General features: G+C 39.8%; 1 protein-coding gene across 49 annotated transcripts in view; it reads right to left on the bottom strand.

Moving 5' to 3' along the window:
- Positions 1–27629, bottom strand: part of RIMS2 (regulating synaptic membrane exocytosis 2) — a 348259-nt gene that overhangs the window by 206851 nt on the left and 113779 nt on the right. For 2 of the 49 annotated variants that reach the window (XM_083450376.1, XM_083450377.1), the window contains exon 1: positions 24693–25269. The exons of 43 other annotated variants lie outside the window; for them this stretch is intronic. In XM_083450376.1, the coding sequence (XP_083306502.1) occupies positions 24693–24814 (122 nt within the window). In that variant the 5' untranslated portion in view covers positions 24815–25269. Of the gene's footprint in view, positions 1–24692; positions 25270–27629 lie in introns of those variants that run through there. 4 more of the 49 variants (XM_083450368.1, XM_083450378.1, XM_083450379.1 and 1 more) reach the window with 3 other exon arrangements.

Below are 27629 nucleotides of genomic sequence, written 5' to 3' on the forward strand. Positions count from 1 at the left end.
TCTAAAAAAAATTTTCATTAGCTTGTTTACTTCCATAAATCATATCATCATTCATAAGTGACGAAGCTAAATATTGAAGAACTGTATATCTTGTGTAAAATTCTGAATATATCCCAGGTTATGGAAGTATCGTGATTAGAGCATAGCAAGCTGAGAGCCAGAATGCAGTCTAGGGCAAACTATGAATGACATCCTAACATATGTAACAACATTCCATCACCTAAGCATGCATTTCCTTCTATTTTCTCTGTTCTAAATTTCAGCCAGGTGACTTTGCTTTAGAAATAACAACAGTAAGCCAAGTTACGGCTTACCACAGGTGTGAGAATGTGTGTGCCCCCAGAAAAGAATTTGCAGCTACTTTGTTTCTCCCAGGTCCTTTTTTACTGCTGTGTCATGCTAAGATGAACCAAAGTTTGCCTTAGCATGCCATTTGAATCTCAGCATACCAAAACACAATATATGGCAAGCAAAGTACAACGAATGTATTCGTCACAATGTGCCCACTATTACAAGGCATACAGTACATGCAAGCGGTACTCCAGAATCATCAACGTAAGTACAACATTACAATTACTAATGTATTTTCCACCAAATGATATGCATGTAGAAGCCTGCTTAGATGATGTGTCTGCTTAGCCAGATTGGGACAGAAGTCTTCAGTCCAGTAAAGCTATCTATTGCCTTGGAAATCTCACTAAAATTCCACTGAAATCCACAGGACTGTTTCCATTCACTGTATTCTCATCTCATTAATCTATTTCAAGATCCCTTTGTAAGCAACATTTGACAAAAGTGTTCTTGTGATTATCTACTTGATTCCATGTAAGAATTCCCAAAGCACAAATTAGGACAATAACAAAAATGATACAAATTGCTTATGCAAACCCCCTGACTAAATAAATCATGTTACAGATGCTGTATTACTGAGGTGGGAAAACTCAACTGAGTTTTCAACTGCTCGTTTCCCCCTCCCCAAAAGATACAATATTACATTGTGAAACTTATCGCATTTCAAGAAGAAATCAAATAAATAGTGTAACAGTGTAAATAAATCCATGCGTTGGTGAAAACTTCAAGAAGAAGTACTTAAGATGTGCAAGAAAAATGTGGAAGTTTTCTGCAATAAAAAAGATTGTTTTGGATCTTGCTAGCTCCATTGATAGCTTATCATCTCATAAGCATCTCACTCTCCAATACCTGAAGGCATTGACCCCATTGCACTTCAAAACCTGGGTGGATGAACTTCTGGACCTGGAAACCAAAAAACAAATAATATTTCGTAGATGTGATGCTAGGACTAAATGCAATGGTATCTGGTCTGAGTTCTAAGAACTCTTTGAGTCCTGATTTCCTCACCCACATTTATTGGCGTCTCTTCTAGTTCCCCTTCCCTCCCCCTCCCTATTTTGCTAAGTTTTCATCATAGCTTTGGAGGGAAGGATATCTGGGGAGGTGTTTACTGCCGTAGGTTCTTTACATACAATCTTTCAATAAACAGTAAATAAAACGATTATTTAGCATACCAAAGTTATTTCTTTTAAAACGTATTATATAGAACTACATCATTCACTGGGACTCTTCTGAAGACATTTACTCATTGGCCAGGATCTAAAGAGCTTCTTTGTGGATGCCCAAACACAGCGGGGAATTAATTGACTTCCCCAATTTAAGCAACAAGGAAGTCCCATGGCTGTTTGCAACTTCCTTTTGAAATGCCCTTAGTTTCAAAAGAAGTTTAACATGTGGCTAAACAATCTGCTACTTGAGGAAACACAAGTTCAAAGCCCCATTTGGTGAGGAGAATAGGACAAGATGAACATTTTTCACATCCATGCCTAAATATATGCACATTTCTTTATTACTCTGAAATGAAATTCTTTAGTGGTTCAGAAATCCACCACCTCATGAGTAGAACTGGATCCTTTGTTTGCTTCAGTGTTTTAAAACTAAGTATTAAAAGCTCTGCAATTTAGTGTTTTAAACTGATTGAACCTTAAACTTAACATGCATCAAAATGACATAGTGGTTTTAATATTATAATTAGCTTTGGGCTAAATATTTACTAATGATGAAATTGTAACATCTAGCGCAGATAACATGTTTTATTTCACTTTGACTTCAGATGTTTTTACAACTGATAACTGGGCTTGAGTTTTTTAGGGCCCCACAAGACTTGGCTTCTTTTGCTGTTATCCCTCTGGATATATTATTACCATTAGTTAAGTTACTAAACACCAACTATAATACAAAATGCTTTCCTAAAGTATTAAATACTTTAAATAGCAAAGTAGTTAAAATGCAACACACTTGCCATTTCAGACAGAAAATGGGATGATCCACATAAAATAACTGGATGATATGCAGAATTACTATTTTTGTCTCATTAATCAAGCAAATAAAAAATCAAGATATCAAGATATCAAACTGCTAAGTGACTCAAATTTACACTTTTAAGAATCACAATCACATTCTAAAGTTTATAAATCTATGGATGGTGATATTCTGCTTAAAAGCCCGGATATTAAAAATCAGATATACTAGACCCTTTTTAAAAAAATAAACCTAGTTGTTTGTCATAAATAATTTAAAGCTCAATTTACTTTTTAAAAGTTTCTTAATACTCCCCATAAAACCAATAATGTAAAAATTTAAAAGTCCATGTATTATTTCATTCTTTACCTTCTGATCAGCCACTGCACATCTGGAAAGTCAGGAGCATCAAGTTCCCGAGAATGCATCAATTTCTGTGCAGCCTACTGCTTCATTTAATCCTTGTAGCTTTGAGGAAACCATGTGAAATGTCACTTCAATTTAGGAGCCCAGATTTCCAAACAATTTCTTCATAAACCTTTCCTCACCTCCAAATACAAAATATAATGCATCTGGGAGAGGAAAGGTAAACTATATAAAATAAAACTAAAAATTATTTGGGCCTAAATGCTGACCCAGTAGAGAAGCTGTGGAGAGCAGGAGAGCAGGGTTACAGTTTAATGCTGTTACTATGTGCTGTATATAGCTGGAGGTCAAGTAAGAATTTACCCTATAAGGAGGATTATGGTACTTAGCTGATTAGTGCCTTGCTACAATAGTATTGCCTGCAAAAAGGACATCACTAGGCATTTTTAAACTGTTCAAAATGGTCTAATTCTAATGTTATATCAAAATATTTTAATATGTTTACACTCTTGCACTGAAACAGGTTTAAAATCCCTACTGGTGAAAGGGCTGAAAAACATTTTTAAAAGCTTCTTTTCTGAATAATCTATGGCACACTGAACTTATTTTTCCAAGTTAGAAGATATGGGTAAATAGAATTTAGGGGGATTTTTATGGAGATGAGCATGAAAGGCAGTAAACCTTCATATAAGGTAAAGCAAAACAAATGAATGTAAGGCATATGCTCTAGGCCTAAAAAAATTTAAATATCCACACCTTATCAACCTCAAATATCCAACCTTCCCACACTTGTTTTAAAAATTAAGGAGGATGTAGTGCAAAGACAAAGTGGAATAAAGGAAAACACTACACTTTGCTTATGCTTTTATGATGACCCCAAAGCAATTCTCACATGAAACATTTGCTTTAGGGGAACTGATCCTATTTATTTCTTATTTCCATATGTGTGGTGGTAGCCACCATATAGAAGGAACCATATTCAAAATACCACACTGATATTTAGTAATACGCCTATGGATACCACACCAGAGAAAAGCGGCCATGTGTTAGAAGTTTCTAAAAACAGTGTGTGGACAAAATCAGATTGTGACCATGGTCTGTATGGCACTACCAACAAGAGAGACAGGAATAAGCCAAACAATCAAGTGTTGAAGGTGCTCCTAACAATAACTTAAGAGTTCTCTTCAATATTATCCTCAGCCCTAGTTGCTTTTCTAGGCAGGACTAAAACCCGTGTCACTAGCAGCCCATGGTGCGGGGTGGAGACATCATCCTGATACAGGTGTTGCTGAAACTCACCTGGATGAGCTGGTGTGGAACAGGGTGGTGGCAAGATCAGGGCTGCCCCACCCCAGTACAAATAAACTGCCATGATGCTGGTTTTAAGACGGCAGCTCCATGGCTCCCATCCACCTGCTATTGACTGCTATTAACCAGCACAATGCAGTACAAATGTCTGATGGCAGTGAAAGCTGCTGAGAGGCTCAACAGAACTAACAGATATACACTCCCCTATACACTCTGCTGAGAGACTCAGCAGAACTAATAAATATACACAGGCAAGCATAGGTCATCGACCAAGATGATCTAGACAGTCTCAGTCCCAAAACTGGGCTGGAATCTGGAAACTGGACTAATACACTAATATACACTAATACACAAATGGGACCGGTAACAAAATGTTGCCAGTGCCACAGGAGTATTTTCTGTTCAGAGTCCAACCACTTCATTCCTTCTCTAGGTCTTGGCATGGCCCCATCCCAACAGTCAGCATTCCATGTCCACTGCTTGGTCCTCATTGGGCAGTGTGAAGTGGAACCTGTCATTGACACACACTGTTGTGAATATCTGCAGGAAACTTCCCCAGCAATCAAGGTCAGGCTAGAGGGCACACCTTCTCTCGCAATGTGCAGAGATGAAACAGAAACACTGAGACAGTGGTGGGGCTTGAAGTGGGGAGAAAAGAAGAGGACAGTTGAAGATATGGCTGCAGGAAAAGCCCTGCTGTGTTTTGTCCACATACAGACAAGGATGCAGCAGACAACCCAATGCTGACAGGCTAAGTAGAAGATTGGCAACCTTATTGTCTAGGAAGCCAAAGGGAAGGATACAAAGATGATGAAAGAAGCAATACCACAGCCTGTGCTAATTCTGTACAGAAGCCAGACCAGGAGAAGGGGGGCTAGAATCTAAGCACAGTTGGGTAGAGCTGCCCATATGAATTCTGAGAACGAAGAGCTCTCCAGGTCTACTCTGCATAAAGAGTGGCCCAGCATTCTGAAGAACCTCAATGTGGATAGAGGAGAGACCACACCACTGTAAAGTGTTACAGGCAGGTGGGGGCGTTTCCCCATTTAAGGAGTTTTTCCTTAAAATAAATATGCTTCTGTAAATCTTGAGATTCACTTGACCATTCTGATATCTTTCTTTTGCATGGTGCCATTGTAGCTACATAAGAAACACTACTCAATAAACTGAGATCACTACTAGCATATGATAATACCCAATTATAGATGTGCTGCCACCAGATGCTTCAGCATCTCAACCAAAAATATTATTCAGAATGAATAAATAATTTTTAAATTTTTTTTATTTAAAAAAGAATGAATGGAGGAGTTTGGTGAGAGCTCCTTTAACATATATCGCCCCCTTGCCCCCCGGTCCCATAAGAAAATCCGTATAACATCCATCATTTTAGACATTCTTCCTCCAGAATCTTTAACCAAGATGGCAAAAGTACAGAGCATTGGCTTCTGACTGCCAAGGACCTTCTCCACTTCCTCAGGCTGAACAAATTCATAACATAACAGGCACTTCTTGGGCATCCACAGACTGAAATGCTTCACGATTACTTTAGCCATTGTCCCTGTTTTTCAACATTGTACCAAGCTTCATAGAAATCCATTAAGTCAGCAGGCAGGAGATCACCCTTAGAAGCAACTGTATTAGCTAACTGACTAATTTCCACATTATAGAAGTCAACCAGGATTTTGACAGAATTGCCAGTCCCCGTAATAGAGAACTCACCCATCCCAAAGGCTCTCAGTAATCCATCCAGATAGCCAAGATCCAATCATATGAATAGGCCCCCAACCCACTGGGAGTCCTAGAGAATATAAATCCTATCAGGTCTATGTTTCTTTGATGAAAGAATTACATTAAAGTCCTTCACTCACGGATTACCACCATCCAGCCAAAAGAGATAGAAAGTCAGAAATACACCTTGCAGCATGGATGGAATGGAAATCAGTTTTTCCAGATGCTTCTAGATTGCTGGCCATCCTGGCTGGGGCTGATAGAAGTCAGGCATCCAACAACTTTATACTGTAAATGGCCTTGTGATCTTTGGATGAAGGGCAGTATATAAATGTAATTAACAACAACAAATTGAAACAGACCCATTGCAAACATGGTGACCGTGAAATTGTGAGCAATTTTAACCAAAGGGGCCTTGATTATTGTTCTTTATTTTATTAATTTATATATCACATATGCCAAAATGGTCACTACGATCACCCAAAACAACCAACACTGGGAAATCCATTGCTATACCATGTGAGAGGACTTGTGCATTCATGCTGTTTGTGTACTTTTGGGGGACATGGGCCAGCCATTGTTAAATGCATAAATGATACTGGACTACATGATCCCTTGGCCTAAATTCAATGTAACAGAGTGTGGGCATGGGTGTGTAAAAAAAGTCCTTCTAGGCTTAATCCTAAATTCAATTTCATTGCCAGTAAATGATCAAATTTTATGATGACTAACAAACACCCTACCCACTTTGAAATGTGATCTTATGCTGCCTCTGTTCTGACTTCATATTCAAATTATCTAGCTGCTTCTACTGAGTGGAGTTTCTTGAATCCCAATTCTATGCAACCTCCTCAAAAGTTAGTCCCATTCAGTTCAATACATTTAATCCAAAATAAGTGTGCATAAAATTGAAGTTCTAATTAATTATCCCCTCAACCATCAAATTAAGCAAGTGATGCTTAGATTAAAATTTACAGAATGTGAAATTTTTGCTTACTGAACATTTTGGGGGATATGAATGAAATGAAAACAAAAGATGAATTATGCATTTTGACTTTCTTGTATTTTAATTATGACAGCAGTAGTGTAAGGATGGTGGTGGTGACTTTCTTTCTCCTTTGAATTTTCAGAACCCAGGAGATCAGGGTTAGATGAGGCTTGACTACAAAATGAAAACTAATTATAAAAGATATGGACACTTAAAGTGGGCCTGCTGATCAAATATTTGTTAACTAGTTGAAAAAGAATACCTAAGTATTCACTTCTTGGCTTCACATAAAAGAGCCTCTGGCAGTCTTGCTAAACAAGGAAGTCATGTCAGCTTTGAGATTGGTAGTAGGAGGTCTGCGAGACTGAATAGAAAAGAAGATGGAGGAGGTGATGAAACATGCTTATTTATCATATAAATACTACAGCCAACTTGAAGTTTCTTAAATATTTTTCAAAATATTTCAAAACATAAAACACTTTAAACTAATAGATTCAAGGTTACAATCCACAAAACGAACACTGAGATGTGCTGCTAGTTCTTTAGTATCTAACATTAGATGAAAGGCATGACACTGCATCTATGAACAGCACCAGTGTAGTGGCATCATTGATCTCCTGCTAAAGCAAAGGATAAGAAGATATGAATTTTGAGCATGTGCTGCTGCTAAGCAACCCAGTTGAGAAGTAAAATCCACATCTTCTCCCTCTGAGTCTTTTCTCCCTAGGTCTCCATGGAGCCTTAAAAGCAGCCATTAGATTGTGCAGGGTGGAGGCAGGATCTAGAGATGAACAGGCACTGGAATCTACAGAAGAGCCAGTTGCTGATTGCAAGTCTTTATATTAAGGCAGTTTCCTACTTCTGTCAATTGACGTCGGAGTCCAGCTGTCAGGTGTCAGAACACACAAATAACCAGAAATAACACTAACTTGGAGGGAAAGCAGCTGGCTGAGTGAGTAGAGCAGTATGAAATCTGGGCACTGTCACTGAACTAAAGTCCAGCAACTGGGGACAAGACTCTGGCCCTGGGCCTCAGACAAGCTCTGCATGGGCCTGCATGTTGCAATCCTGCCTTTTGACCTTTGTGCGGTAATAACCCAGATGTCAGTTCCCTGCTCCATACCACTGTCTCACCTGCCTCCTCCAGGCTCCCATGCGCTCATCTTTGCCAGGGCAGGAACACCCTGGGAGAGGACAAGTGAGCAAGTTCCTACCTTCCTCTGCAAAGGTGCAGAGAGCAATAATACCATCCCTGCAATTAAGCTGGGCTACCAAGTTCCTTTCGAGAGTGCCAATGGAAGGCAATCCTGTCCTCCTTTCTGGCTTCAAGCTGAGGTTTTTTCTGCCAATGTGATTCTCCAGTGTTCCAACTACCTTGGCAGTGCAGTGTAACTGAGAAACAATCTCTCACCCCTGGTCCAAGATCCAACATTGGAACAGAATATGAGGTTATCCTCATGGCCAAGAACAAGATCCCATTAAATGTGTGGGGTCCGATAAATCAGGTGTTTGGCTGACTACTAAGGTCAGTTAATTTTTGTAGTAAATTACAAATTACAAGAGGCATAATCTTGTGCTGCTTTTTATTAAAGTAGATTATTTGAGTTTTTAAAATAACATATTTGAAACAAAGTTATCTTTATCATTAATATCTACAGGTTGTGGACATATTCTTACATAAGTATGCCTACGGAGAACAATGATTAAATTACTAATTGCAGAATTAACTATTGTGCTGATAACTTTTATATTAATAACTAATGTTTACTTACTTGGACTGAATATATGTGCAATGACTGCTCCCCACATTAATTGGGGGGGGCACCTTTTGAGTGGTTGCACACAGCCCTCCGGATCCCAGTGTGGCTCCCCGTAGTACGGGCTGGCTTCGCCCTCCCCAGGCTGGATACCTGGAGGTCTCCGCCAACCTCAGCCAATCGCCCGATCCTGCCTGGGGAGGCGTTGCCAGGGGATCAGCCAGGTAGGGGGAGGGACTGCCCTGCCCACACAACAGAAGGTGAATCTTACCTGTGAAGCGTCACTTGGCTCTAGAGCTTACTTACTTACTTGGGCAGAATATATGTACAAAAAGAATGCATTCTCTGTTTACCTTCTCGGTAGTGGCACCTTCCCTGTGGAACGCCCTCCCACCAGATGTCAAAGAGAACAACAACTACCAGCTGTTCGACAGTGGAATTTGCTGCCAAGGAGTGTGGTGGAGTCTCCTTCTTTGGAGGTCTTTAAGCAGAGGCTTGACAACCATATGTCAGGAGTGCTCTGATGGTGTTTCCTGCTTGGCAGGGGGTTGGACTCGATGGCCCTTGTGGTATCTTCCAACTCTATGATTCTATGATTTTATACCAGACTTTTAGAAGACATCTGAAGGCAGCCTTGTTTATTGAAGCTTTTAATGTTTGATGTATTACAGTATTTTAATATTTTTTTGGAAGCCGCCCAGAGTGGCTAATATATAATTTATTATTATTATTATTATTATTATTATTATTATTATTACCCAGAAACTTGACATTTGAGATACATATTTTAAGACCTACCTATTTTTGTGATTGTAATTTGTTTTAAAGTCTTTTAATGCTGTATTTTAAATTGTTGTAACCCACCCTGGGGCCTTAGGGTAAGCAAGGATAATATAAGAACAACAACAACGACATTCAAATATTTTGGATAGCGTTTGAAAGGATGCAAGAAAAGCTCACTTAAAATATCTATCCATAATAATAGTTCAACATTAAGATATAGAAAGAGAAAATGGACATGGAATTGGAAAAAGGAACCTGCATGTGCTTTCTTTTTTCCTCTGCTGTTACATATGCCAAAGTGGTTAAAGGAAAAGGTTTTCACTTTAGAATATAACTTTTGCTAGCTGCTTGTAATGCTTTAAGCTTGGCCTCTGTGTTAAAGACCAGCCCTACTGATGACTCAACCAGCTCAAATGCACAGGCATATGTCAAATGCCATTTTGTAACAGTGAAAGACAGTTATTTCTATAGATACACTCATGTGCTCTTGGAGAAATACGAGTATCCTCAAAATTAATCATAAAACATCAATACTGACTTAGCTTACAATGTCAGAAGAGTTGTTCAATTCGGATATCATATTTTCTCACCCCAGTCCCGTTCCCCTGTCTTGTGAGGATTGCGCCCCTCCCCTCCCCATGTTCATGTTCTATAACCAGTTTACTATTGCAGTTTAATCAGAGCTGACTTTGTCAAAATAAAGTTGGAGGGATCCATCTTGAGGGAAGTGGATAACAGTAACCTCTAATTAGTTTTCTGTTGCTGGGGTTAATGGCATTTCAGGGGGCAGGTTTAGATGGGGAAAACAGTGCAGAGGATAAAATTAAACTCCTCCCACAAAACACGGCTGGTCCAATAAAATTCAGGGCTCCACATGGCAGCTTTGAAACTAAAATTAAAATGTCATGAGATCTAATCAAAGATCTCACATGTCACATGTAGTTTGGTCCTACTGCTGATGTTTAAACACGGCAACTGGAAAAGCAAGCATATTATTGTGAGGCAGGGAATTTCATTAGAAGGGGCCTTTTTTTATTTTGATTATGTATTTTAGTGATTTTATATTGTGATTTTATCTTGTAAACTGCCCTGAGACCTGTGGGTATAGGGCATTAAGTAAGTAAGTAAGTAAGTAAGTAAGTAAATGGTAAAGGAGAAAGGCAACAGATGATGAATTTTGAGGCTTGACAAGGAGAGTGCCAATAGACCAAAGACAAAGGAGTATTAAAAAGGGGGAAGGGGTGCATAGAAAAAAGGAGCAAGGCTGTGAAATGGCCATCTACTATAGGCTGGTTCATCAGTATCAGGTGTAACATGGCTGCACTTCAAGGTACATCAGTTAATGGGGAAGATCACATTTTGTTCAGGAGTTTGGGGGTAGAGAATCACTTCTGGTTACCAGTAAATATACATTTATGCTAAGGTTGTACGTGGGCCAATCAGAATGTATGGTTGCATTTTTATGTTTAAAACCCAATGGCTTGGGATAATCTTCAAAAATATTTCTAAAGAATTGTTGCTTCCCAGAAGATGAATTAGGAGATATCGCTGGGAAAATAATGAAAGAACAGCTTTTCACATAAATCCCAAATTTCTGGGAAGATAAAGTTGGACAAAAGGTTATGCTATGTTTGATACAATGCAATACCACAATGCTTGTGAAAATAATGTTGTTGGTGATGAGATCTGTCTAGCCTATGCAACAAAATTTGATAGATCTTTTACATAAAGTTGCAACTATGCAAATTTATACTTGAACAGTCTCAGTGACCTGTACCACCTGGACTATGAAGAGAGAGAATCTCCTGGGTGATTTGCAAACTTTCATATTCATACAACTTCCACTTAAAATATGGAATTGTAAGAAGTGAAATATTTTGTACCCATCTAATGCTAAACTTCTGCATTAGTGGGAGAAATCAGCTATGTGGTTATTTCCCCTGCCAAACAATTCTCTTTGGAGTAGCTACACACTGAAATATATGGCATTCTCATTCCCATTGATTGAACAGCACTTTGCTGTGTGACCACACTATTAACTCATATTTTAAGGGTAGCTTTTCCATTGCAAAATGTCATCTTTAGTTTCTGATGGCATTTGTATTAAATCTGCATAACAGTTTTTGAAATCAGCAATGCTTCAATAGCTTATAAATAACTAATAACACACTTAAAGCACAATGAAACCTGAATAATGCCTTTCTTGATCAGTAATTATAAAAAGCACTTTGTTCCCCAGCAGAGCTGAACTGAATACCATATATGAATTTTAATTTTGCACATTGTTGCTGTTGATTGAAAATTCTATTCAACCATCCAAGCATTCAAAATATGTGTTAAGTAAAGATCATCATGCGATTTGCTTGAGCTTTTTGCCCTTCACAGTGAAGATTGTCAGGTGAATATTTTTTCTCTATGAAAATAAGCTAATACTAAAAGAGAGAAATCAAATGAACATTGTCATACCTCAATAAACCATGTTTTTACATGCAAAAATGTTTCTTTTGCCATAGATAAGTGTACTGTATCAAGCACAGTAATGATTCTACAATATTATTTTAGTTATATAACTGATTCCCTATCCCAGCAGTACAGTGGTGCCCCGCAAGACGAATGCCTCGCAAGACGGAAAACCCGCTAGACGAAAGGGTTTTCCGTTTTGGAGGTACTTCGCAAAACGAATTTCCTATGGGCTTGCTTCGCAAGACGAAAATGTCTTGCGAGTTGCTGCGATTTTTTTTCGCTCCCCACCCCCTTTTTCTAAGGCACTAAGCTGCTAATAGCCTTTTAGCAGCTAATCCTCTAATCCCTTAAGACTTTAATAGCCGCTAATAGCCGCTAAACCGCTAATAGCGCTAATCCGCTAATCCGCTAATGGGGTTGCTTCGCAAGACGAAAAAACCGCTAGACGAAGAGACTCGCGGAACGGATTCTTTTCGTCTTGCGAGGCACCACTGTATTGCAAACAATTTTTGACACCTATGCATCATCACATACATGGCTAGTGATCTCAGTTCTCCAAGAGTCTGTCCATACATAGCCAATTGGTACATCCAACATAAAAGGGGAGCATCAGCAGGCTTGATTTGAAAGAGTTAAACAAGGAGCTGCATCAGCGCCGCCACTGTCCCTTGCACTCCTCTGCTGAGGAGCCCAGAGTAGCCTGCATGCCTCACCTGGCCACCCAGAGCAGGGTGGGAATTTGAATATGTGCAGCATTCACCTTCTGAAATTCTTCCCCCTAAATAGGCAAATGAGTCCTGTCCCATTTGAGTTCCAATTTGGACTTCCCGGATTAAACTATGGATTAATGGTTTTAGAAGTGGGAGAATATCCAGTTTTTCACATATTTTCAAATATTTCCATTCCTTCCTACTTCCTTCCAAGTGAAGACAACAATTCCTCTTACTAATCCAGAGGGTTTGGGAAGGGTACTCACTGTGTGAGGAAACCTTACAATGAGTCTGCCCTAAAACCAGGAAGCAGCAGAAGTCAGGAGAACTTGTATTCAATGGAGAACAAAGTGTGTTCTCCCTAGCAGAGAGCACGTGTTGCGGTGGGAGATACAAGCCACCCCATTGTTGCTGGGCGGATTTGCAGTGAGACCCAGGCAGTGAATTGGTTAAATTGGGTCGCTGTTGCCAATTTTGCTTGTTGCCAATTTTGAAGGAGGGGTCAGAGGTTTTAAATACTGGATGCCCAGCTTTGGGCGTCCTCTTGGCTGCTTGCACCGGATCACCCGCCCACCCTCCCTGTATGGGGGGGGGGGTTCGCTTGACCTTGCTATGCCTGTCATGGGGTGTCTTTGTGGCCGGGGCCTAGTAGGAATTTCGTCCATTTGGCTGATTGGCTGATGCCATTTGGTTTTTGCCTACTGCGTAGCAAATCGTCACAACTTGTAAGGTTGGCGGTTAGGCATTGGTTAAAATTGGTTGGTGAGGAAAGGGAATTCCATTAAAGGAATCCAGGGGCTTGCCATTCTTTTTGCCCTTGTCCCTGGAATCTGACTTGGGCCATGCAAGCCACCAGGAGCATGAGGGTGAGAAGTGAGGGACTGATGCCCAGCTTCATTTCTCCCCAAAAATTGTTTCCTTGACAGGCTTCCGCTGGAATCCGGAAGTCAGTTCTGTCCCTGGGCAAGGACAGATAGTCGGAACCAATGCCTAAGCAACCACTCACTTGTGTGTATTTAAACAAGGTTGTGGCCAAAATCATGCCAAAAACCCAAACCAAAATTGATGTGTGATTTACTGGGGGGTGGCTTGGGGACCTTGACACGCAACTGATTAACAACTTGACATAGCAGGTAAGACTTACTGCACAGACAAGACTAAACTTTCAGCTAGTTCCCACAAAGGGAACAACACCCAGAGAGAGGAGGGGAGTTTGTTGCAGACTAAGTATGTTCTAAGTATGTTTTAAGGGACATGGGTGGCGCTGTGGGTAAAACCTCAGCGCCTAGGACTTGCCGATCGTATGGTCGGCGGTTCGAATCCCCGCGGCAGGGTGAGCTCCCGTCGTTCAGTCCCAGCTCCTGCCCACCTAGCAGTTCGAAAGTAGATAAATAGGTACCGCTTTATAGCGGGAAGGTAAATGGCATTTCCGTGTGCTGCGCTGGTGCTGGCTCGCCAGAGCAGCTTCATCACGCTGGCCACGTGACCCGGAAGTGTCTCCGGACAGCGCTGGCCCCCGGCCTCTTAAGCGAGATGGGCGCGCAACCCCAGAGTCGGTCACAACTGGTCTGTATGGGCAGGGGTACCTTTACCTTTACCTTTAAGTATGTTTTTATAGAGACAAGTCACATTCACTAAAGATCATAGTTCAAAATGATTGCACCCTAACAAAACTATAGAGAATACACACACCAAGTTTATCAAGATCTGATACTTTTTTTAATAGAACTATCTTCCTTCTGTATGTGCAGTCTTTCTCAGTGATCCATATTTCACTGAGGATTAAAAAAGACCCTTTCTCTTCCAGGAAGCATATTGAATGGAGACAGTGTTTGCTATATGATAACTGCAACACTTTTCCTCTGAAGTAAAATTAGGCACACTTCACTTTTATACTTCCCAAAAAAAACTTTACTTTGAACAAAACTGAGAGTACATATTACTTGCCCTAAAACCTAGAGCAATTAGTCAGACACAACAGGCAGCCTAGTTCAAAGGCAGGCAAGAGTGCAGCTTCTCTGTGCTGGAAATTATTGCATGATCCAATCACACCCAGTGCAGGAATAGGACAGAATTACACATCAACAATGGAAGCTGATTGGAAGGAGCCAAGGGCAGAACAATGAATTATGCACAGATGTATTGGAAAGTCTCTTTTGCAGCTGAGCTCACATCAGCCTTACTTATTTAATTAACGTATTTCTTGTAGCACAATAGCTGTCCTCTAGCACACCTGCGTGTTCCAATACAGAGTTCTGTAATTAATACAGTATTATAAAGAAGTACTTCATCCATCCATAATCATACCCCACAACTTTATACAGGAAATATCTTGTGCAGCAGGACAAAGAATATCTAAAATTCCTCTGTTTGCCACATACTTCAGGTTTGAAAACACAGCAGGAGGACGAAGAAGGAGTTGCATGGCGGGAAATATATGGTAGGTTCCCATGAAGTTTAAATAAAGAGGAGTGAGAACTAAGTGTTTGCTGTAGTGCTGATTACACCAACCCCACAATACAGCAAGTGAAACACAGGATACCATCTAAGGGAAATGAAATTAAAAATGCTTGTGAGACTGTAAAAGGAAAAATGCAAAAAAAGGGGGTGGTGCAAAGAGACAGAGCTGAATACAGGGCTCTATTTACCGTATTTTTTGCTCTATAAGACTCACTTTTTCCCTCCTAAAAAGTAAGGGGAAATGTGTGTGCGTCTTATGGAGCGAATGCAGGCTGTGCAGCTATCCCAGAAGCCAGAACAGCAAGAGAGATTGCTGCTTTCACTGCGCAGCGATCCCTCTTGCTGTTCTGGCTTCTGAGATTCAGAATATTTTTTTTCTTGTTTTCTTCCTCCAAAAACTAGGTGTGTCTTGTGGTCTGGTGCATCTTATAGAGCGAAAAATATGGTACATCTTATCTTTTGCAGCAAAACTTGACACGTTTACCAAGGTAATGCAAATGTAGTACTGTACTGGTTAGAGGCATTTGTATGGGGAAATTGGTGGGCATTGGAGGCACTTAATCATTCTCCTCCCCCCGCCTTTTCCTTTCAGTAGGTTACCTGGAGGCCAGCTGAGGGAAAACAGGTTAAACATTACTGGAAAGGGCTTTAAAAATGGTTTGTTTATAAATATTTGTAAACCAACCTAGGATCTCATTTGATGAAGGGTAGCTTAAAAATAACATTAGTATTCAAATAAATTTATGGGAGGCAATCAATGGCTAAGCAACCCACATCTATTAGTTGACATTTCTCTGGAAATGATCTGCATTAGCACTGCAAGGCAGACATGGGGTTAGGAACAATAGAAGGCAATGTGTATCATAGAATCATAGAATCATAGAGTTGGAAGAGACCACAAGGGCCATCGATTCCAACCCCCTGCCAAGCAGGAAACACCATCAGAGCACTCCTGACATATGGTTGTCAAGCCTCTGCTTAAAGACCTCCAAAGAAGAAGACTCCACCACACTCCTTGGCAGCAAATTCCACTGTCAAACAGCTCTTACTGTAGTTCCAACCCAATTTCAGCCTTGCCGGAGAAGCAGCAACAAGGTTTAACACCTCCCCAATTCTCAACGCCTGATTCACAAGCACCATATTACAGTGGTACCTCAGGTTACATACGCTTCAGGTTACAGACTCTTCAGGTTACAGACTCCGCTAACCCAGAAATAGTACCTCGGGTTAAGAACTTTGCTTCAGGATGAGAACAGAAACTGTGATCCGGTGGGGCGGCAGCAGTGGGAGGACCCATTAGCTAAAGTGGTGCTTCAGGTTAAGAACAGTTTCAGGTTAAGAAAGGACCTCCGGAACAAATTAAGTACTTAACCTGAGGTACCACTGTATTTATCTACTATGTGCAAAACAGATTCCTTTGTTTTGTAACTGCCTTCAGAAGTGACTATGGCCAGATCTTGAATATCTTCCCAAAACAAGTGCAGAAACCTTGATATCTGGTCTGTATCTAGATAATTTCTGCTTGTTTGTGATATGCCAATGCCATTAGCTCTTAATTAGATGAATTCAACTTCTTGAAACTGGGCAGTTCTATGCTAGACACTAATTAAGTCTGTTTCACTACCAGAAATTCCAAGACCCATCATATTTCTGTCTACAACTTAGCTCTATTTCTGCCTCAGTTTCACTATTTGGCTCTCACCCAGCACAGCTATTGACTCTGTCTCTGGATTATCTCTGACTTCCTGATTCTGACCCTGCTTGACTCTTGTCCTGGCTTGTGACTGCTGCTACATATTTCAGTAACCCCTGACTCATTGGCTCTGAGCCCTACTCCTGTGCCAGGTGGTAGCTGGAGTTCAATTACCACTGCTCCTAAAGGAGGCTTTCTATGGCCCTGACAGCTTGTCTCACTGTGTTCCATCAAGCAAGGTTTTGAAAGAATAAAAGAAAAGTCAGTCAGTAGAGCCAGCAAAGAATACACACCAACATAGCTCAATGCTGATTTAAAACCAAAAGAGCAGAGATACTAAAGAGATCTGTGTGGAAGAAAAATTTCCATTTGTTTAAGCTAGTCTGGATTCTTAAGCCCCACAACTACCGTTTGCAGTAAACCATCTTTTCATTACAAAAATGTTTTAAGAATGCACTTCCTTTTCCATTATATCTTTTTGCCATGATGAAGCAAAGTGAAACAGCAGCAGAAGCTCCATCCCTTCAGAGTGCTGTTACGGCCTTAGTATTATGTTGCATTTGTCTGTTGTGATAAAATTTGAGTCTGCTGGCAATACAATTTATAAATGAAAATAAGATATGGTGGAAATAAAATATCTAAAAAATTCACAGGTGTGGGGACATAAAGATCAACAGTTAGGTGTGTTTTTACAACTATCAAAGCCAACTCCTCTTCCCCCGACACATTTGCTTCAACGTAATAGTTTTATAGAGAATCATAGGGCATTTAAATAAAATCCCTAGTCCAGGTACTCTCTCTAGTGGGTATTTATACTCTGCAAATTCACACACAAGGTATGGGGAGTTCACCTCTGCATTGCAAAACCCTCTAGGAGCTCTGACAGTTCCAAAAACAACAACCACTACAACTACTACTTCTTCTTCTCCTTCTTGTTCTTCTTCTTATACCATAAAACTGTGCCTCCAACTCAGAGACAATCCAGGAGAGACCCAGCAGAAGTAATGGAATCATGCTTCCCCTGTCTCTTCCACAGCTAAAGTCATTCATCAGGACAACCAAGGCTGATTCCATGCCCAAATCAGACCTGAACCCAGATTGGAATGGGTTCAGCTATTCAGTTCTCTCCAAAAGTCTCTGCAGATGAACCATCACTACCCTCTCAATTACCTTACCTAAATAAGGGGTTATTGGCAGACACACCACCACCTTCTCCTTCAAGCTGGTGAGGAACACCCTAGCATGCAAGGTCAGCTGCCCATTTGCATAAGCAAGCCAAGATGAGCAATGGTCAAGAAGGCTTAGCCACAAGCACTTTGCCCATGTTCTCAGTAACTGGAACTGATCCCACAGAACTGAATACATCGTTCTAGATGACTCACCAGATACTAACTGTGGCATCAAGATCAGCATAAAGATGAGCAAATTTGTCCCCTAAGTGCCTAGCAAACTTATCTGAGCAGGTCTTTGCTTCTTCCCTATTAAGTGGGGCAGACAGTAACAACTTTTTGACGTCAAGAAAGAGCTCTGCTGGGCAGCTACTTGACAATGCTCCACCTGTTTCACAATAGATTATGCATCACTTCTGCTCTAGCTATAGCCCTAGACTGCTTTATCTCTCCTAGCTCTGAGGAATACCAAAGACTACAATAAGCTCCAGTGTCACAGCATGCAACCTAGTATGACCATGTGAATAGCTCTCCTCAGCTCAGTGTTCAAAAATTAGGTAAGGTCCTCAACAGAATCAGCAATTTTGGCTACTGGAAAATCCCCCAGAGCATTCAGGAATCTATTAGATTCCATAAGTATCCAGGGGCAGACCACTGTGGTGGAGAGGGGACTAAGGCCATAAGCCCAAACTTTACCAGATAGTGGTCTGACTATGACCACCTTGCAATACTATCCCCCATGTGCCTTGAAGTGAAGACCAAATAGAAGATGTGCCCCTCCCTTTGTGGGACAGTCCCATAGTCGTGTTGGTGGCCATGAAGATGTGAACTAGTCCAGGCAAGGTAGCCTCAGCATGAAAATTGAAGTCACCCTGAACAGTCATCTGGGGATTCTCCAACACCACACTTGATTCCAGCTTGGCCAGAGACGTTGTGGTGCAGCAGGGTAGGCAATACACCAATCTGTTTCATTGTCCTAACAACAGGTACAGGTTCTCAAGGCTCACTAGGAGTTAAAGAGTTTTCTGCTAAACAGAATAGATGTTCTATAGACCACAGTGACTCCACTCTCCCACTGTGGATGGTGCTGCACCAAGAACCCCAGCAGGCAGAGCCGAGTCAAATCCACTCTACGCAGCTTGCCAACCTCAGTCTCGGTTGTATAAGCCAGGTCAGCTCCTTCATCAATAATTAAATAATGGATGAGGGTAGTCTAATTACCTGGCATTGAATAACAGCTAGGGGCCTCAATAGCCAAGTCACTAGTTACATGCAAGGTAAGATCAGTAGAGAGGATGGCCTGAAGCCATTGTTCCTCTGTTTCTCGGATCACCATGCCATATCATACTCTCTTGGAAATAACTTGTCGCAGGATCCCCATGACCACCACCCTCACATATCACACTGCCTGTTCTGCATCAGACATCATAGGCTTCGCCACAATGAGAGTACAATATTTGACACAATAACCACAAAGCCAGCACACCAATGGCAACATACACAATTAACTAGCTAGCTAGCTAGCTAGTTATCCAGAATAACCAAATGATCCAACATAGTAACCAAGAACTCATCATCTAAACTCTTGTCAAATTTGTTTCCTTCAGTATCCCCCACTCACACTTTACACACACTTTCACTCCTGTCTCTCACTCAGAAGCAGCTCATCCTCTCCAGAATATTAGAGGGTGGTGCCCATACTCTCATTGCTCCCCAAGTATCACTGCTTTCAGAACCACCCCACATGGTGTTACCTCTAGCAGCCTACTGCTCCTTTGTGGTGGCACCTTTTATAAGGCTATGGGCAAATCAGTCTGAAAAAGGCCATCTGTTTCCAGTCTTCTTCACCTCCTCTGAGGTTTTACAACAAATCAAGACAAGTGGGTTGTGAGCAATGCTGTAAAACACCCCATGTCTCTCCCCCCCCCCTCATTTCTCACCACCTAGTGAAGAGTTCCAGTAGTGCCCTTATAGGACATGGTATAGCACCATGGTATAGCACTATTAGCACCATGTATTTCAAGAAGAAATATAAAAAGATTTTTATGGTGAAATAATATGAAAACACTGCGTTGAAAATGAGGCCATGTTAATACTGTTCCAGTTTCATGCAATAGTTTTGAAGACACAGTGGTACCTCAGGTTAAGTACTTAATTCATTCTGGAGGTCCGTTCTTAACCTGAAACTGTTCTTAACCTGAAGCACCACTTTAGCTAATGGGGCCTCCCGCTGCCGCTGAGCTGATGGAGCACGATTTCTGTTCTCATCCTGAAGCAAAGTTCTTAACCCGAGGTACTATTTCTGGGTTAGCGGAGTCTGTAACCTGAAGCGTTTGTAACCTGAAGCGTATGTAACCCGAGGTTCCACTGTACAACTTAAAGAAAAGAACCAAATAGTCAGTGCAATACTGCAGGTCTCTTATCAAATGAAAATAGTGGCAATACACTTTCAGGAATCAGAGTGACACAAGAAATAAAGTGAGTAAAATACAATGATTTCAGCCACAACATTTTTAAAAGGATCAGACACTTTACTTAATTTCTTTTTCACAGTTTAGATACAGTTCGTTGTTGGATTTGTGGAAAGTGGACTATCCTTATACAGTAGTTTCCATAACCACTACTGTTGGTTCATGGTGCATTTACATTGAAAACATATAAGATGTGTGTAAGAAGCAGTTCATTTTGGATTTATTGTTTGTATATAGAAAAAAAAAATTCTACAGAAACAGAAAATTGCTATGGAAATATAGCACAATGACAATACTGTACTGGATATCACGTTGTAACATTGTTATGAGTCAAAAAAGCAGTGAACTTTAGAGTACAATGTTTTGTCATTCTTGTTGGCATCCTTCTGTCTCGAGAGACACGGGAGTGCGCCTCTGGGAGTGAAGTCAAACTGCTGTGTTAGTGGCACCAAAGTGACCCGCCGGGGCGCAAGCCTGGGCAGTGTGTATGGCAATCTTGAGCTGCCCAGATGACAATCCCCCCTCTCAGCCTCGCTGATGTAGTCCAAAGGAAAGCAAAACAATATGTTTGGCACTAGCTTGGCTGCAAGAGTTGTCAGAAGGAGGCGTACAAGGCGCCATCCAACCGTCTTAGGGACCCACTCCGGATTAGCCTTTTCGTCTCCCAAATTAAATAATATTATTATTAACATAATAATCCTACAAGGGTAATCCAGTATTATTTTCTCCCCAAGGCTGAGTCAAATCACTAAACAACTGAAAAGGAAGCATGAAAATTCATAGTATAAGGCCAACCCTGTTGTATTTTTTAAGAAACATGTCTTTCTTTTCAATAGAAGGACTTTGTAAATAAGAAAACATCAAAACAAAGCTCTCTGCTGCTTCTCTGTCATGCACAGTGCCTAGGAATAATCATTTGACTTTTCTCTGGAACCATTAGTTGTCTTATGCCCCTCTGTGGCCAAACATGCACCTTCTCACTGTTAGCAGCAGGAATTAAAAAAAAGAGATGAGAAAGAAAGCTGTTCTGAGCATTAAAGGCACTATGTTTTCATCCTCAAAGGACAACAAATGAGGTCAAATGCAAAATGCATAATTAGAGTTAGGTTCTGTACAGTTTGTAGCAATTTTCATCACCAAAGATACCCATTCTTACGCAATGATATGTTCATCTGAATATGCCCAAAGCACTTCTGAACTCCATTGCAGTGCAAAGAATACTGCTGCAAATAGAGCTTCTGACAACCCAATGTTAGTTGGGTTTTCATTCTTTGATGAAAGACTAGCAGTCAGAAAGGCCAGTAAATATAACCAAAAATGAAGGGTTTTCTGAAAACCACTTTAATTAAAATTAAAGATTAAATAAACCAAAGCCCACAGGACATTAGCGTCTTACCAGAGAATCTCCCTATAAAACTATATTGAGGCAAATGCAGGCACTGAATTAGAACCTTGTTACAATTCATTTTTAGAAGAGAGTAAGATAATTATTGTATTTTTCCCCCTTTACCACCTTTCATTTCCATTGCAACATGGGAGATGCAAAAAACAAGTTCATTCTATGCACCAGCTAAAGCAAAGACATCATTCTTCCAACAAGGGGATTTTATAATAAAATACAATGACTAAAATAAAGAATACATCCAGACTAGTGCACATTATTAGCATGTGTGTGCAATTGCCGTGGGCCTGTGAGCAAAATTGTGCTGCTTCAGCAAGGTGGAGTTAGGAATGTTAGGAAAGTGACACATGTTTGGGAGTGCACGGCATACCACAACATCACATGCATGCAGGCCAGAATAGCAGTATATGCAGCAGCATTGCAGTGTAGTTAATAGAAGCAAAAGGATTAGCTATAAAAGAAAGCCCCCAGTTAAATATACAGCTAATAAAAGAAGAGCCACTCAGTAAGCTTCCTAACTGTGGAGGAGGAGGCACTTTAATAAATACTACTGCTAGCATGCAGTACGTGTGAGAAGGCAACACATATTCTGGATTCCACAAAAGACAAGCATGTGTGTCTGGCACACTCCAGGAAAATAAAATTTAATGCTACATTAGCAGTACAAAGCAAGAACATGCTGGCTGCACAAATTTTGTTTTAACATTTTTTATTCGGTGCCTACCAGTCAGCAGCACTCTCTCTCTCTCTCTCTCTATAGTATAAAATACTAGCTACAAATAAAATCAAAACTGCCAAGGAACCCTTCCTATTTAACCACTAAAAAAATTAAAGCCTACTTTCTTCTACAATTTGAATATAAATGATTTGTTAAAAGCATTTGCATGTCCCCCTATTAAATGTTCTTTAAAAAAAAATGCAAGCTACTCATTAATTAGTTATGAACAAAGTAACAACTAACAGCACAATCCTAAGCATATTTACTTAAAGGTAAGTCCCACAGTGTCCAGTCGGGCTTACTACTAGGATCATGTGCATGGGATTGCAGTCTAAATATATTTAAAGGAGAAGGGCTGCACAATCAGAAATAAAAAATGAATTTATTGCAATAGTAAGCAGAAAAGAGTAACAAATAAGATACATGTAAGTTGTTCATAATTGTTACTTTAATTCAAAACAATTTACCAACAAATCGATATGTTCTTCAGTTTATTATTGATAATAAGACAACTGAAATAATTTATAGTTCCTTAAGTGACAGGATAAGAGTTACTTACATATGTAAGTCTTTAAAAGTTTTCAACTACTGTAGTAACACTATAAAAATGCAATCACCATAGCAGGCAGGCATGGCTCAGCTTGTTCCTAATACCACATATATACCATTGTTTGGGGGGGGGGAGACATAAAAAGAGCTTCTTCCCTAAAGCACAAACTGACATGGACAACTAGCTCAGGATTCTTTGAAGAAGTAAAATAAGCCTCAGACTAAAATATAAAACTAAGTTTAAGGCCACAGTTCTTCTCTTATTAATCATTCTCATGAAATGTGCTTACTGCTACATCTAAAGCTATTTTAAACACAGTACAAAGATTTACAGACACAAAAAGCATAGAGAGAAAAGGAATTTGTGTTTTTCCAAAAGCAAACATGCAGCCTGCTGAGTGGGAACTGCAACAACACACATGAGCAGAACAGAATAGGTTCGTGGGTGCCTGAGAACAGTAAGCTAGCCTGCAGGCCTTGTGATATGCACTTTAGGGGTATGCAGTGTTTTAGACTAATAATCTGTAGTTCAACCATTTTTATTTCAATTTGTCAAGTTTTGAAGAAATGACCCCCCCCCCCAAAAAAAAAGCCCAGGGGAAAAAACTCTACAACTTGTGATCTTCTAAACTGAACTATCTTGCAACACCATTTATTAAAACCTGGCTGCATCATTGTGAAAGCTTATCAGTTTAATTACTGGCAATAAAAAGTGATGCAAAACTTGTTTTGAAAAAGAACCAAAATGATGGTGGGTACACAGAAGAGGAAAGTGCTAAGGACAATAATCAATAATACCATAATAGCCTTGTAATTAACAGCAGTTTGTGCTGTTTAGGGGGGAAGTGGAACATTTCCCTAAATTCTTTCAAATAAAAAAGATGAAGATTCCTTTGCTGTTCAGAGTATTACTTGCTCCCTATTCTAGAACACTTATGACAATGCATTGCTAATCTAAAACTATTGCTTGCTTTCTCCCTTGTTCACCTTCACACATCCTTTCAGCTAAATATTTTTTACTTGCCTCATTAAATACCTAAATATTTTTTAAAGTTCTAAATGCCATTTATGCAGGGAATGCCTACTGATTAAATGCCACAAAACATACCAATTACTAGAAAATGCAGGATAGCATTAAATACATGTAAGAACCCGAAACAACCACCACTCACTTTAATCAACAAACCTTTCTTCCAATCACTTCACTAAAATAACAATGAGAACCCATAATGAAATAGTGTTCAAGACTGGTTGACCTGCTGCAAAACATAATCTAATCATTCATAATGGATATACTTAAGATAGTTATGGAAATGTGCTAAGCTCAGAAACAACCTCTTTCCCTCCCAAGGATATTCCTTCTGCATATTTTTGCAAAATGTATGCAGGACTGCTAATTTACACCCTATAGCAAATTATTTACGGTCAAGTGGTCACAACCTTGTGCATTGCCATTTTCAAACAGCAATGATTTTGCCTCACAAATATTCCATGAATATTTCATAAGTGCATGGGATCTATACTTACTGCTACCTATCTGATCATGCTAGTTAAAGTGCTTCAGAATGTACCCACATTGCAGCTTGCACATTTTTATTGCAGTAATGCAGTCATTTAATTCCTGCATAACAAGTTTCATTTAAATATATTATGCAAAGCAACAGATAACTAATGAAAGACTAATTTCTGCTATACACATCTTAATATTTCAAGGTCTGATTATGTGCAATTACTAACTGAAAAGCAAGCACATGCACATACTGCTGTCATGAACGTTCCAGTGCTGAAGGGGGAAATGCTACAGTCTTACTTACCTAGCATTATCCAACGTTTGTGCAAAAATATCATTTTGTAAAATATTTGGAGGAGATGAGAAAACTCCATGAAAATGCGATAATACAGAATTGCAGACCTGGCGCAATGTCTCAAATTGCATTTTTCTCTCTTCCCTTCTATTCCTCCTTACCACCTGTGCAAAAACTCATCTGTTTTGCAGTCACCATCAAATGCAGACATGCCAATCAAGTTCCATATTTCTCCTGATTTCGATAAAAACTGTGACTAAATGAGCAAGGGTTGATAGTTAATTGTACAGTCATTATTCTTTTAATTCAGTCGTGGAAGATTTAGCACCCGTACTGCTTTCTCTTCACGGTAGCAAGAATTCCAAACAGCAGTGAGCTTTCTGGGCATTCCCAACTGAAGTGTGAAGCTGAGCTGCTTTCATGTACTCTACTCATATTTCTCTAAGCCTCTTAAAAACACGCAGTGAATAGATGCTGTCGTCAGGAGTTTCTGCACATCTGGCTGCCAGCAATAAAATCTCAGAAGTAATAAAAACGAGGACAAGGCATCTTCACACAGTTACTACTGCCTGAGAGGAGGAGGAGGAAAGGGGGGGATTTCTGCAGCTTCTCCTCCTCCTTTCCTCTCCTGTAAAAATGACTAACACCAATGACAGCGTACATAGGTCTCCCCCTCCCAGCAGAACAAGGCAGAAAGACCCCTCTAAAAATAGCAACCATATTCTTCAAATGATAACATGTAGCAATGAGAATGTAACAATAGGTTCTTTGTCTTCACTTTTTGAAAAGCTGCATCATATCTTGCATAAGATAAAAGGCAATTCTGTCCTTTGCCAGTTTAATTTATTCTCCGTAGACAGCTAAAAGTACAGCACACAGCCTACTCTTCATTATTGTTCTATTACTTACTGCACATACTGTGCTCCAAGCATTGGAGCAATGATTTATCACACAGATTTTCAAATTCTCCCCAAATAATTTGCCACTTAAATATACTGTGGGCTCCGAAAGCTCCAAAAGCAGAAACCTGCAGCACATTTTGGATGCTTGCTGCATTCTGTTCACTAATGTTAACAGCAATCAAACCAATCAAGTGCTCTGTACCAGTCTATCCGCTTAGCAAACTATAGGATTGTAGACCTATCACTCCAATACATGTACAGTGCAGCAAGGCAGTGACTTGCCTGCAAGACTATTCATCTAATGGAACACAGTTAAAGGTTTTGTAGTGTGCACAGCAGAGAAAATCTAAAATACAACCATCCATGAATACAAATTATCATCCCACTGCTATTCACTCTTCTTCTGGACCAAACTGAAGCTTATATATGCTAGCACTATCATAGGGGAGTATGCCAATTAATAAGATTTGCCTTATAATATTAAATACTGCATGCTGAAAATCAGATATTCTATCAGCCACTTGGAAACTCCCTATATAAAATAAAATACAGTGAGGGCTATTATGAAAGCCTGTGCACGGAAAGCAATTTTAGCCCCTAAGGAAAAAGGAATAAGCAGGTTTACAGCTAATTAAGGAAGTGCACTGATAGGCTCAAAAGGGAACCCCTGCAGAGCCAAATGAATGACAGCCACAATGCTCAGTGTTTCAGAGTGAATATGGAAAGATGAGGGAAACACAGAAGAAACAGGGATACCCAGACCATGAAAAATAAGGTGTTTACACTAAAACAGGTTAAATCATATATAATGTCAACATTAATCAGTTAAGTGAAAGAACTGAGTTATTGATTTGATTTTCTAGCAGCATGTTTTAGTGAGTCATGCTCATATTTACCAGATGAAGGTTTGTCAAATAAAAAGTGAGCAGGTCTGAAGTATAGTCCCCCCCCCCCCTTGTAGTGGATCAACACCATGTTTTAGATAAGCTTTCATTTTCTCATAATGATACTGAAGCGAGGCAATTTAACTGTTCAATACCATTGCCAATGTTATTTGCATTCCGTGTTCATGGCAGGTAGTTCCATTTTGATAGCATTCAAACATTCCTTATTAACCACATATTTTCTTAAAATTCTCCAATAATAAGTTGATCAGATACCCATCTGCAGCAGGAGAGGAGTAGCAGCTGGGACAACTGCAGAGCATGTTAGACTTTGACCATATTTCTGCTCTGTTTTGCTGCTGCTTTCCCTGAAAGGAGGAGATGTCAGACAATCTCTGGAGGACCCAGGCCCCCTGATTTAAAGCAGTTGGTCTTGACACTTGACTTTGGGGTGGGGTGGGGTGGTTAAGAAAAAGAAATCACAAGTTTGATATGAACTAGGGCTAGGGAGTGGGCTGTTGGTGCGGAGTTTTGATGTTTATCTGCTAGTGAGTAGGAATATTGCTTTGTTTATTTTTGCGTATTGCTAAAGTCCCCCCCCCCATAGGTTGTATAGGATATTAATGTATTATAGGATCCCCTCTTCCTATGGTATAATGTATAATATATACGATTTTCAATATAAATTGCTTGGGCACCCTTGGGTGACAAGCGACAAACAAGTTAAATAAATAAATAAATAGAAAACTGAAAATCATTTCCATTTTTACATTTTTGTCTGCATATTATAACCACAGATGTCATAGTGATCTAATGTCTACATTAAGTCGCTAGTAGAGATCATTGTGCATTGTAGTTTATTGTCTATTTTAAATTTTTAATGTTTTAACTTATCATTGTTAATTATTTTTATCAATAATTTTATTGCTTTACCTCTTTTTTTCAAACTGTTCTGGGGGTGTGTTGTTGTTTTTTACAATCCCACAGTGAACAAATTTTATGAAATTTAAATAAATATAGATTGAGGTCCAATTTTTAATTGTTTTAAGTTCCCATTAAATCAATAGGACTTTAGTCATGACTAACTTTTCATATAGATTTCAATGGGAACCAAGTGCAACTAGTCTGGCTCTAATCCAAAGTTTCACACTGGGGACTCA

The sequence above is a fragment of the Podarcis tiliguerta genome, assembly GCF_965153285.1.
Source record: "Podarcis tiliguerta genome assembly, chromosome: 7".
Taxonomy (NCBI): Eukaryota; Metazoa; Chordata; class Lepidosauria; order Squamata; family Lacertidae; genus Podarcis; species Podarcis tiliguerta.